Source organism: Vicia villosa, linkage group LG5 (assembly GCF_029867415.1).
Source record: "Vicia villosa cultivar HV-30 ecotype Madison, WI linkage group LG5, Vvil1.0, whole genome shotgun sequence".
Taxonomy (NCBI): domain Eukaryota; kingdom Viridiplantae; phylum Streptophyta; class Magnoliopsida; order Fabales; family Fabaceae; genus Vicia; species Vicia villosa.
This window is the reverse complement of record NC_081184.1, coordinates 107,257,891-107,270,561: the sequence shown is the minus strand read 5'-3', so window position 1 is coordinate 107,270,561 and position 12,671 is coordinate 107,257,891. Positions and strand designations below refer to the sequence as shown.

Here is a 12,671-nt window from a genome sequence, read left to right as displayed (position 1 = left end):
AAGGTGAATTCTTATCTACTCAACTCAAAAAGTTGGGTAACGTTACATCCTTTATAAAATGCTTTGAAAACAACAAACATTTATAGTATTTTAATAAATAATTAAATGTGTTAAATGAGATGGAATCATGTGATTGGTTGGAGGTACACTACCCAACTTTTTGAGATGGATAGAGAAGTTGTCCCCTCTAGTCAATCCATTGCTTGGATATCAAAAAAAAAAATTCCATGAATCTACAAGATAAAACATACATGTTCCAGTTTCCTCAATTTCTTTATTACTACGTCAAAGATATTTATGATGTTGAGGAAGTTGATAATTATGAAATTGGTCTATCATAATGATGAAGAAATAAGAAATTCATTAAAGATAACTAGGTTGAATGTTCTTAGGAGTGAGAAGTGGATGATGTAACACCCCGATATCCGCTGCACGCATCAACCGTGTCGGCCAACCGAGCATGTTACCGACTTAATCAATAATCCCCCTAGGTCCGCTTATCGGCTGCCCAGGAAATATTGTTTTTGCCTCCCGCAGGAATCGAACCATGTACCTAGGGGTATAGTCGATATTGCTTTGGTTGTTTTATAAATATAATTATGTTGTTCTAGAAAAAGTATAACAAATGTCATATTAAAAATGAATTTGTTGACATATCTTGCATTTGTTTACTTTGACCATGAACGTCCTATCTCCGATTTTACGGTTAATGAGAGTATCAAATTCAAAGATTTGAAGTCCAAACTTGAAATCATCCTAGACCATGGAGATAATCACAGGGAGGTTAAGACTAAATATCTTTCTCCATCAGTCCATTTGACGACTCTTTTAAGTTCACCAATCTTTAACTTAAAGGCAAACGACGATATAAAATAATATTTACAATTTTAACGCTACGAGATCAATGAATCTATCGAGTTGGATGCGACAATGAAATATCTCATACTTACTGTTGAAATCGTGGAATGTCTCAGATGAAAGTATAATTAGCATATGTTATGTACATTGTTTATTTTACGTCTATGTTTTTAATTTTATAAAGTTGTCCAAGTTATATCTAATTGAGTATGTCCATAAAAAAATATTTTTTAAATAGTATTTGCTTAGCTAATACAAAAATTACACAAACATAGTCTCTTGTAATTCTTACCTATAGACACTTTCTTTTGTACTTGAGACGAATACAAATATATATTATATAGCAAAACCACTTTTTTTTTTATAAGAGCAAAACCACTCTTTTATTGAATAGAAAAACACACATACTAAAACACCCTTAAATAATGAGCTTTGCTATTTGTACACTTGTAACATCGTATATGACACCAACCATATACTATAAAGCAAATAAAGTATAGCACAGATTTTAAGGTAAAAAAACTATTTAAAAAATTATAGATTGTATACAGAAGAGTATAATATACGGTGTGAGTGTTAAATTCTGTGTAAACCTAGCTTTTCTCTTAAATAATTTGACAAACAGATGTGCTATTCTTACACTGGCTTTCTCAAACACCGTATGTACACCGTAGAGAACAAAACAAGTAAATTGTTGGTTGCACATAAACCAAAGCAGGAAAATTTAATAAAAAATTAAAACTAGTATATTTTCTGCATACTCATACGGTGTAAATGTTAAAACTAGTGTACATATATCTTTTCCCTTTGACAAAACACGTCAAAATTATTCTTAAACTACAAAAAGACACGTGTCACCTATGAAACAACAAGAATAAAAATACATTCACACAAATTCATGATAAATCACGCACAAATTATTCAAAGTAACATGCATTAAATAATTTTAATTGGCCTTAAATTTGATCCTTTCAACAGGAACACACAGAAGATCACGAGCCCTCGGAGCAGTCAATCCTGGCCGTTCATCAACATCAATATCACCAACATCATTCAAAATCTCACCACTGGCATGATCCACAACCTTAAAATCAAAACACTGAATAATAGCACCAAGCAACGCTGGAACCTCCTGCATGGCTAATGAAACACCAGGACACATTCTTCTTCCTGATCCAAACGGCAGAAGCTGAAAATGCTGCCCCCTAACATCAACCGAATCCCCTTCACCATTTTTCAAGAATCTCTCCGGACGAAACTCCAACGGTTTTTTCCAAATTTCTGGATTTCTTCCTATAGACCAAACATTAACAAAGAGTAATGTGTTTTCCGGAATCACATAGTTTTCGACTTTGCACTCGGTTACGCAGCTTCTCGTAACCATAGCCACCGGCGGGTGAAGACGATAGGTTTCTTTTATGATTGCTTGGAGATATGGAAGATTCGGAACGTCAGACTCTTCAACCTCCCGATTTTTTCCTACTATCTTGTCGATTTCTTCTCGAGCTTGTCGCATTATAGATGGATTTTTTATGAGTTCGACTAACGCCCATTCGGTTGATATAGCTGTTGTGTCTGTTCCCGCTGTGAAGAAATCCTGCAATAAAATGTCATCCCATAGAATTTGCAGTCATTTTAAAAGTAATTAGAAATTCTGCAATATGTATATGCATGCAATGTATCGATCAGATACATTTATTATTTAATGAATATAAAAAGTCAATTTTCTCTTATAAATAATACGCTGAGAGTAATAAGAATATTAATAATGGATTTACCATAATCAAGGCCTTGATATGAACCTTTTGAATTTTCACGTCGGAATTTTGATTTTCAACAAAATCAAGCAAGATATCAAGAAAATCTCTAGCTTGACGGTTGGAATTCTCTCCTTTGTTCTTCTTCCTCGTCTCTTCTCTTTTGCAAATAATTCTTTCCACCAATGTATCAAATTTATGAAACAAATCCTCAACCCTCTTCCCGAATCCTTGGAAGTCAACTTTCTTAAACAACCAGATAAAATCTGAAACGTTAAACTCTCCGAAGATCTCTGTCACGCCACGGACAACCTCTCTAGCTTCCTCGACTTCGCCCAACATCATCTTAGAAATGACATTGTTCGTCAACTTCAACAATTCCTCGGTTATGTTCACGATTTCGGATGTTTTGGCTTTGTTAGCCAGAAGTGTCATAAAACTTTGTGTTTCCTGTGCCCTCAAGTGTTGGAAGTTGTTTATGCTACGAGAGCCTAAGAGTTCGTTCATGCTAAGTTTTTTAATGAACCTCCAGTAATCGCCATAAGGCGCGAAAGCTAGCGAGGAATCGTAAGTTAGGCGTTTGATCGCGGTGGTTTGGATGCGAGAATTGAAGGATAGTTCATTGTTTTGGAGGAGTTGTTTGGCGAAATGAGGGGAGGAAGCAACGACGCAAAGGACGGAACCGAAGTTAAGAGAGATCAATGGGCCATATTTGAGGGAGAAATTGTGGAGGGTTTGATGGAGGAGAGGACCTAAGAGATGCATGTGGCCAATGAGTGGAAGTTTGAAAGGTGGTGAAGGAGGGAGGTTTTTGTGACGGTTTGAGTATTGTTGGAAAAGTAAGTAGCAAAATAGAGATGAAAGGAAGAATGAGAGTGCTAGAAACTGAAGTTCCATTGCTTTATTCTCTTTGATTTTCACTATGAGAAGATGAGTGAATTCAAGTCCTTATGTAGAGGAAAATAATTGAGGGGAAGTTGAGTATGTACCATTTTAGGCGATAAAATTTATTGTGATCGTAGGTTTGCTACAAATGGATACCAAGACATGTGATTAGAAAACTCATAGAAATTATCTTAGTAAGATACATTTAATTAAATGATGTTTAGTAAACCATTCATTTAGCATCTTCATGATGTACCTCCATATATAGCTTCGGTGTTATAAATGATCACTAGGATCCTTTATTTGATCAAATTAAGGGTTTAATTAGTAGACAATTTGAAATTTGAATTTACTATTTCAGTTAAACTAACTTAAGTTTAGGAGAGATGAGTCAAGATGAATTGTCTACATTCAATTAAGAGCTACCACACACGTGAGAGATACTACTTCTAACTCACATTATGTCAAAACAATGAATGTCAAAGGTTAAATTTTGAATAAAAGAATACTTTGTTAGACTTTACTTATTATTGTTGGTTAAACCCCACATTATCATCTGATTATATTCTTTTGGAGGCAAGATTGTTCTGGACAACTTTAGTTTTGGATAGCATCTTGTGAGCGGATGATAGAGCTTCATCCTTTTACCATTAGCACCAAATGTTAAGATAGTCGATATCATGCACGCTTGGTATACCATTCCCTACAGCTCCTCCTGACGAACGACCTCAACTATGTTAAAAAAGTATGTATAATCTTTTTTTAGAAATAAAAGGCTGAACTCCCCGGTTGTCCGAGGACCAGGGTGGATCAGAAGTGTAGGAGATGGGTAGGCGAAATCGATGTTGAATTAGAACCAGAATCAAACATTCCTTAGTCTCGCGTAGTTATCTGAGGCTTCTTTCCGATGGTCCACAAATATGAGGAATCTCAACAATAGGTCCAATGGAAGGAATCCCACCAAGCACATGCAACAAAAAGTGTAAAACACCTTTCTCCGCGAGCCGGCTAGAAGAACCCCAAACCTTTGTTTGAATTGCAATATTCTAATTAATTCTTTGCATATAGTTACTTAATAATATTAGTAATGTATCGTCGTATCGGATATGTAAGTATCCGATACTTGTATTGTGTCTGTGCTTCATTGTTGAATTGGTTCTTGACTGCATCTCTACATTTTTTATTTACAGATTTGCCGAGAGGGGTAGATTGTTTGCTAAGCAAGAAGTCGGGTTAATTGATATACCTCCTGTTGGACTCTTCACTAGATATAGCTCATGTTGGACTCTTCCAGAAATAAACACAGCAGTTACAATTCCATTTTTCGCTCTGTTCTGCAGGCTTTGCTTTTGTACCATATCACCAAGATCATCTCATTAGTCAAAATTGGTGAAAATGTAACCACTAAACCAAAAGAGATTGATGATCATGTTGTGCTACTTTAAAAACATGTTCAATTAAGATTTTGTGATGCATGCATCTTTGCTTGTGGAGGAAGTCATCCCTGCATTATTGGATGACACTACAAACAACCTGGTGACTATGATGCCATCTCATAAGGAAATTAGGAAGGCAATGTTTGATCTCATAAGAAGCTCAAAGCTATGACACTTACCTAGATGAACGCCAATCAGACATGATGACGAATAGGCCTGATAATAATTTGAGAAAATAAATGCGATTGAAAGTAACCACGCACATTAGTATCTTTTCAGACACTAAAACATGTCAAGCACCGAACACATCTTCATTATTGTTAGATATTTGGTATGATAATCCTGGATATCTTCAAGAATCGTGTTCGTTCACTTTCCGAACAAAGTATTTCGACCCTATACTTGTCTGGGTTCACGAAATCTTTGCGGGGATAATTCTTGAAGAATCAATCTGTTTCTGACAATGGAGAACAGATCAGAATGTAGAGGAAGTGTATGATTTCGTATTACAAATCGAGACCAAAAGACTCCTTATATAGGAAACCAATAATAGAAACGAACAGACACACCTTTTCGGAAAACAGTTATGTCTGTTGGAACGGGTGCAACTATTCAAACGAATCGTTATGTCCGTTGGGAACAGGTGCAACTATTCAAACGAATCGTTATGTCCGTTGGGAACGGGTGCAACTATTTAAACGAAACGTTATGCCCGTTTCTATTATTCATATTCAATTACGCGTTTGGCTCGACGAGCGTGCACTCCGCACTACCCTAACTCGTTTCAAACTTAACGCATAATTGCATTGGCCTATAGTAAATCACATTACTACCAAAATGCATTGATGATACTAAAATCACCAACAAACTCCCCCCATTTTAGTATAATCCTTGATTTACTTTACAAGTATAACGATCAAACAAATGCATAGAAGAAAATGTCTTACGATTGAATTTTCATCTTAGTACAAATACACATTCCAAATATTCGAAAATCGGGGTGTCATAATGATTGAACCCGTCAATCCATTTGAATATCTAAAGATATAGTACACATATGTTTCTTACAATACTCTACTATTCATACTTGACACTTTACAAGCCATGTGTCCTTATCCATTAATAAGCATATAGGAAGCCAAGTCCAAGCTTCTTGAAGCGGCAAAACTTCATGCTCACATAGGTGATCCTTTTAATCTTGCACCTGCATTTGCAATTTTTCAAAAGAACCATTAAGAAGATATACTTCAACCTAGCCATCACTTGCAGGTCTGAGCACATACCTTGGGAAGATAAACACAATTGCTCCAATCTTTAACTATGATCTTTCCACATTGAATTCTGCTTCTAACGTTGTATTAGAAGGGAATTGGGTATACCATAACTAATAGATTTAAATGGACTTTAATCCCATCCCAATTACCGACTTCTTCACTAAGTCTCTTGCTAACCCCTTCGTCAAGTGGTCAGCTAAGTTTTGTTGCGACCGAACAAACTCAATAGATATCACCCCATTCATGATTAATTCCCTAATCATACTATGTCTAATACCCAAATGTCTAGACTTTCCATTGTATATTTGACTATATGCTTTAGCCAGTGTGGCACTACTATCACAACGGATAGAAATTGGTGATATCGGTTTAGGCCATATCGGAATCTCACATACCAAGTTCCTTAGCCATTCTGCTTCTTTACCAGCAGCAGCTAATGCTACAAACTCAGATTCCATTGTGGAACTAGTTATACATGTTTGCTTCTTGGAAGCCCATGAGATGGCACCTCCCCCAAGCAAGAACACTCATCCACTTGTAGAGGATGAATATTCAACATTATTTATCCAACTAGCATCCGAATAACCCTCTAACACCGAAGGAAATCCCATATATGACAATCAATAATTCATAGTACCCTTCAAGTACTTGAATACCCTAGTTATCGCATGCCAACGATGTCTACTAGGATTACTAGTAAATCTGCTCAACTTTCCAACCGCATAAGCAATATCCGGTCTAGTGCTAATCATAGCATACATCAAAGAGCCTATAGCTCTTGAGTATTCGAGTTGATCCACAGGTTTACCTGTATTTGGCATAAGCTTTTCTCCTGGATCCATGGGAGTACTTTACTGGAGAACAATTTCCATAATTGAACTTCTTAAGTATTTTCTCAATGTAATGAGATTGCATAATTAAAATCCCTCTATTCTCCCGTTTAATCTTAATACCAAGAATAACATCTGCTTCTCCCATATCTTTCATGGAGAACTTTGACGACAAGAAATTCTTTGTTTTATCAACTTGATTTTGGTCGGTGCCAAAGATCAACATGTCATCAACTTTATGTACAAACACTTGTCACAAGAATTAGATGAAGAAATATATTTAGATAATCATGCATGATGATGCAAGAAGGTTTTCAGATGAAGTGAGAGATGAAATTAAGAGCAATTTAAAATAGTATAATATAAATTGCAATGAGTACCTTGGTTATGTTCACTTCTCTCAAATCTTCACTTGAATTTCTATGTTCAACCTTCTTGATCAACTTCATCATTGATGTGCATGAAACTTTTGATCCTTTTTCCTCTTTGATAACCTTTGTCTTCATCAAAATTAGATATAAGATATATTTTTCACAATATCCCCCTTTTTGATGATGACATACTCTTTGAATTCTTGTTTTGATAAGATTGAGAATTCTCCCCCTAACTTGTGTGTCTCCTCTTTAATTTTAAGTTTCCTCCTTAATCGGAGAATCTTACAATGACAAAGTCAAACTTTTAATGCCATTATTTTGGTGCTTGTTTTAATCCATACAAGGTTTTAACAAGCTTGTACACCTTTTTGTTCATCAGTAGAAAGTATATAACCTTCTGTTTTCTCCATGTAAATCTCCTCATCGAGATCTCCATTTTAGGAATGTCATTTTGACATCCTTTTGATGAACTATAAGTTCATGCAAAAACTAATGCAAACAATACTCTAATTATTGCCGTCCTTGCTACTAGTGCATATGTGTTTAAATAATTAACACATTCCTTGTCTAAACACTTGGCTATTAATCTAGACTTGTAGGTGTTTAGTGTACCATCTTTATGATACTTCCTTCTAAACACTCACTTGCATCCAACCAAGTATGATTTGACATTGTTGATTCCATTTCATCTTGGATAACATCATTCCAAGAGAAGTCCCTTGAAATTACATCTTCATTGTAACTCTTTATGATCATCTTCCACTCGAAGATTAATAGGAACCTTTCGAACAAAATTCTCACCTTTTTCTTCTATTGAATGCAAGAAATATGCCAACAATCGATTTTGTTCGGTCCTAAATCCTTAGCCTTTTAGACTTTCTCCCAATTCTAAGTTCGATTTGTTTTTCAACAATCATTGACGAACTTTTGATTTATTTTTTAATAAATCCGTAGAGAACCTTCCTCACGAGGTTGTCATTTGTGGGAATCTTGAATTCCTTATCCTCCGCGATAAGATTCTCAAATTCCACATCTCGGAATTCAATAGTTATATTAGACTCTAAGATCCATCTTTGAATGATCTTTCTTTATAATAATAAGTCTCATTTAATACCAGCATGTTATTCACATAGAGTACAAATCAAAATTCAATTTCATTTCATAGTTTGAAAATTCAAACAATTTTTTTTTTTTTTTTTTTTTTCTTTCTCGTAATTGACCGTGAAATTAAATCAAATTGATAGAATCTAATTTCATGAATTTGACCACTTTATTGATAAACAAACTTTAATTTCAAAAATTAAATATCAATATTAACTTGAACCACATATAATTAATCACTAAATATATAACATGTAAGTTACATTCAAATATGTACCTTTCACTGGACAAACATGAGTGTTTGTTTTCATCATATCGTTGCCGTCACAAAATCATAATATATAATCATACATATTTGAAATTATATATGTGAATTTAATTGTATACCTGCACCTAATTATGAATGTATATATTGTTTCATATTCATAATTATTAATGGCAGTCACGTCTGTTCAATTGGTAGAGATATCACGTTTCAAGCCAAGGGTTGTGTCACCGCCTCATTTCATTATTATTATTTTATTTACAACGAAACAACACATTGGTTCAAAATAAATTTTATTATTGCCATATATATATATATTATGTACATACCGGTATATGCACTGGTGTACCGTTTCGTTTTAAAAAGATATTACCAAGCAACGTATATATTGGTATACGCACCGGTGTACTGTTTCATTTTATAATTATATTACCAAACAACATTATAATACAGACAAAATAGCAAACAAGTCATTTGAAGTAATTAAAACAATGACTGCATAATGGTTCTTATAACATGAGTTTAATACATGATATCCACACTCATAACCATTTCAAGAAAGAAATCACACGCATATGAATTGCAGTAAGATATGATTTAGTAGGAATTTATCTATACATAATCTTGTTTCTTTTAATGACATTTCTATCAACGTGTTTATCTATTTCTTAAAATAAAACACATATATAATGGCTTATTATATGTCATATATTCAAAACACTTTATATCATTTTAATCATTACCGAAAAAATCATAATATCGATAATCATACTCTGATATCATCTATTAGAAAATTTCATGTTTGTGAATCTTGATATCATAATTTTTTACGGTGCTTTAATTTTAATAAGAAATAATAAAACGTACCCGGTTTATGATGTAAATTTTTCGTGTGTTCACCATATGTAAATTGTCCTTGAAACTTGTCCAATTTTCCGAAACTTTTAGTCATCTCCTTGACGGTGCTTCCTCCTCCAGCCATGATTATCAGAAAGAATACTTTGTTCGTTTGTTAGATATTTGGTATGATAATCCTGGATATCTTCAAGAATCGTGTTCGTTCACTTTCCGAACAAAGTATTTCGACCCTATACTTGTCTGGGTTCACGAAATCTTTGCGGGGATAATTCTTGAAGAATCAATCTGTTTCTGACAATGGAGAACAGATCAGAATGTAGAGGAAGTGTATGATTTCGTATTACAAATCGAGACCAAAAGACTCCTTATATAGGAAACCAATAATAGAAACGAACAGACACACCTTTTCGGAAAACAGTTATGTCTGTTGGAACGGGTGCAACTATTCAAACGAATCGTTATGTCCGTTGGGAACAGGTGCAACTATTCAAACGAATCGTTATGTCCGTTGGGAACGGGTGCAACTATTTAAACGAAACGTTATGCCCGTTTCTATTATTCATATTCAATTACGCGTTTGGCTCGACGAGCGTGCACTCCGCACTACCCTAACTCGTTTCAAACTTAACGCATAATTGCATTGGCCTATAGTAAATCACATTACTACCAAAATGCATTGATGATACTAAAATCACCAACAATTATGAAGTGTCAGTAGCACACTATAGAGAAATAACATAGCAGTAGTAAGGTTCAACAGGACACTGTCAATAATAATGGTTGTAGCAGCCGTTGTTTGTGGCCTAAACCGCTATCGCAACCGCAATTAGGGTTTTGGGGTGAAATTCTTCAAAACCTTTTACTTAAACCCTCAGTGTCAGTGGAGTTGCACGTTTCATGTTTGATTTGCTACTTATAGATTCTAACCTTTCACCTTACATGTTCTAGCAGGTTAGAGAACCCATGTTTGTTATCAATTTTTGCCACTCAAGCAGTAAATACATAATAACCATTCATTAGGAAATTGATAAATTGATAATAACCAATCTAACACATTGAAACACTAGCAATTACTTCAAGAGTGAAAACAAAAAAAACTAAAGGGTTCCACAAATTTTATTCTTCAAGGAAAGGGACATTGAGTTTCATGAAATCACAATCATACTAACATTGTGATTTTGTTGAAACATCAAAGTTATTCTACCTAACTCAAACTGAAACCAAACATTCCCTAAACCAAAGACTTCAACTGCTGAATCAGATCTATGATAAATTTGTTCTGAATTTCCTCATCCAACAGAAACTCTCTCCATTTCTTATGATTCTCTCTTATCTCTTTCCCTGGCTCTTTATCAACCTCCACCATAACACCTCTCACAGCCTCCAACAGTTCCTCTTTCTCAAAAAACCCATCTTCATCTCTCCTTTTCACCTCAATCCCTGCCTTCAAATCATAAGCAATGAGCTTAGAATTCAAAAACTGATCACCCTTGAAAGGCAACAGCACCAACTGACAATCATTCACCATAGCTTCAATCACAGAACTAAAACCAGCATGACACACATAACACCCTACACTTGCATGTTTCAAAACCAGTTGCTGCTGTAACCAACCACTATGCACAATTCCTCTACTCTTCACTCTCTCTCTGAACCCTTTTGGCAATGCTCTTTCCAGCTCAACCTCAGCATTGAGATTTGATGGAAAGTTTAAGACCAAAATGAAAGGTAAATTTGTAAGCTCCAAACCAGTTGCTAGCTCATTGATTTGTTCATCACTTAGAAATGTTTCACTACCAAAGGAACACAATATCACTGACTTTGCTGGAAAGTTATCTAGCCATTTTGTCCATTTTTCGTCGAGAACATCGGTCGATGGCTCGGGAACAAGTACTCCAGAAACAAGAACTGGTTTCTTGAGCTGGTTTTGAAAATGATCTATGTAAGGACCTTCTATTTCCCTGCAACTTTTAAACACTATTAGTGAGCATTCACTAAGAATCTGTATGACTCTATCAGAACCATTTGGATTGTTGCCATATCTTTGGAAGATCATCATGAAGATTGTTCTTGCTTGAAAGGTTTGAAGGGAAAGTTTGTGTTTTTCAGGATACCCAACTGGAGGATTTTTAATATCCTCTAAAGTGATGTCTCTATTTTCAGCCTCAGCAGAAGAAAGTCTTGAGTTTGGAGACAGATAAGAGCCAGAAATTGCAGAATAGACTGAGAAATGAACAGATTTTATACCAAGTTCAGAAGCTATTTTTGGTATCCAGTTTTGAGCAAAATCAAAGAAAACAAAATGGGGTTTGAGTTTCAACAAAAGGGTTCTCACATGATCTTGCATTGAGTCTAGTGCATGAAAGATAGAACCAAAATTGTCAGGGTGCAACTCAGATGTGTTACCTGGGATGTTACTTGGGAAGTCAAGGGTGATGATTTGGATGGCAGGGTTGAGATTGAAGGTTGCTTTGATTTTGGGAATGTTGTATGCAGGTGACAAGAATGAGATGTGGATTCCATGAGAGAATAGTTTGTTGGATAGTTGAACAAAGGGACTTATGTGACCAAATGCAAGGAAAGGAAACATGGCTACATGAAGCTCATCATTGCCATTGGTTTTGGTTTCACTACTCATCTTTGTCTAATTGTTTTATAAGTTTGTGTTGTTTATGAGAATGGTCTCTTCACAATGGTGTTCATAGGTGCTTATATATAGAGGATAATAGACCGACAATTTTTGTGGTTAGGAAAATTAAATTAGAAAAACTTACTTTATACATAGTCTACATGTAAAGTGTCATAAAAAAATCATTTAAAAGAATGAATTTGTATATATTTTGTCTTTCATGAAAATAGTGATGCTCACAAGTATGGGTCAGAAACTATGATTGTGATATGCGAGTTAGGTTTTGCAAGATTTAAGTTAGGTATAGTAAACACTTTTAAGATCTAAATTGATTTTATGATCTATCACAATCTTAATTTCTTTTGTCGAGTTTTATCTCGTACTCTTGTGTAACAGGTTTTGAG

At 34.8% G+C, this 12,671-nt stretch overlaps 2 protein-coding genes across 2 annotated transcripts; both read right to left on the bottom strand.

Annotated features, from left to right (window-relative positions):
• Nucleotides 1-1,700: 1,700 nt before the first annotated feature.
• Nucleotides 1,701-3,559, bottom strand: LOC131607003 (licodione synthase-like). Its single transcript, XM_058879068.1, has 2 exons — nt 2,637-3,559; nt 1,701-2,455 (listed from the first exon to the last, which is right to left on the bottom strand). The coding sequence occupies exons 1-2, from the start codon at nt 3,510-3,512 to the stop codon at nt 1,805-1,807; spliced, it is 1,527 nt and encodes a 508-aa protein (XP_058735051.1). The 5' UTR covers nt 3,513-3,559; the 3' UTR covers nt 1,701-1,804.
• A 7,082-nt stretch (nt 3,560-10,641) lies between these two features.
• Nucleotides 10,642-12,335, bottom strand: LOC131601962 (UDP-glycosyltransferase 79A6-like). Its single transcript, XM_058873899.1, has one exon. The coding sequence runs from the start codon at nt 12,274-12,276 to the stop codon at nt 10,870-10,872; it is 1,407 nt and encodes a 468-aa protein (XP_058729882.1). The 5' UTR covers nt 12,277-12,335; the 3' UTR covers nt 10,642-10,869.
• Between the last annotated feature and the right edge of the window lie 336 nt (nt 12,336-12,671).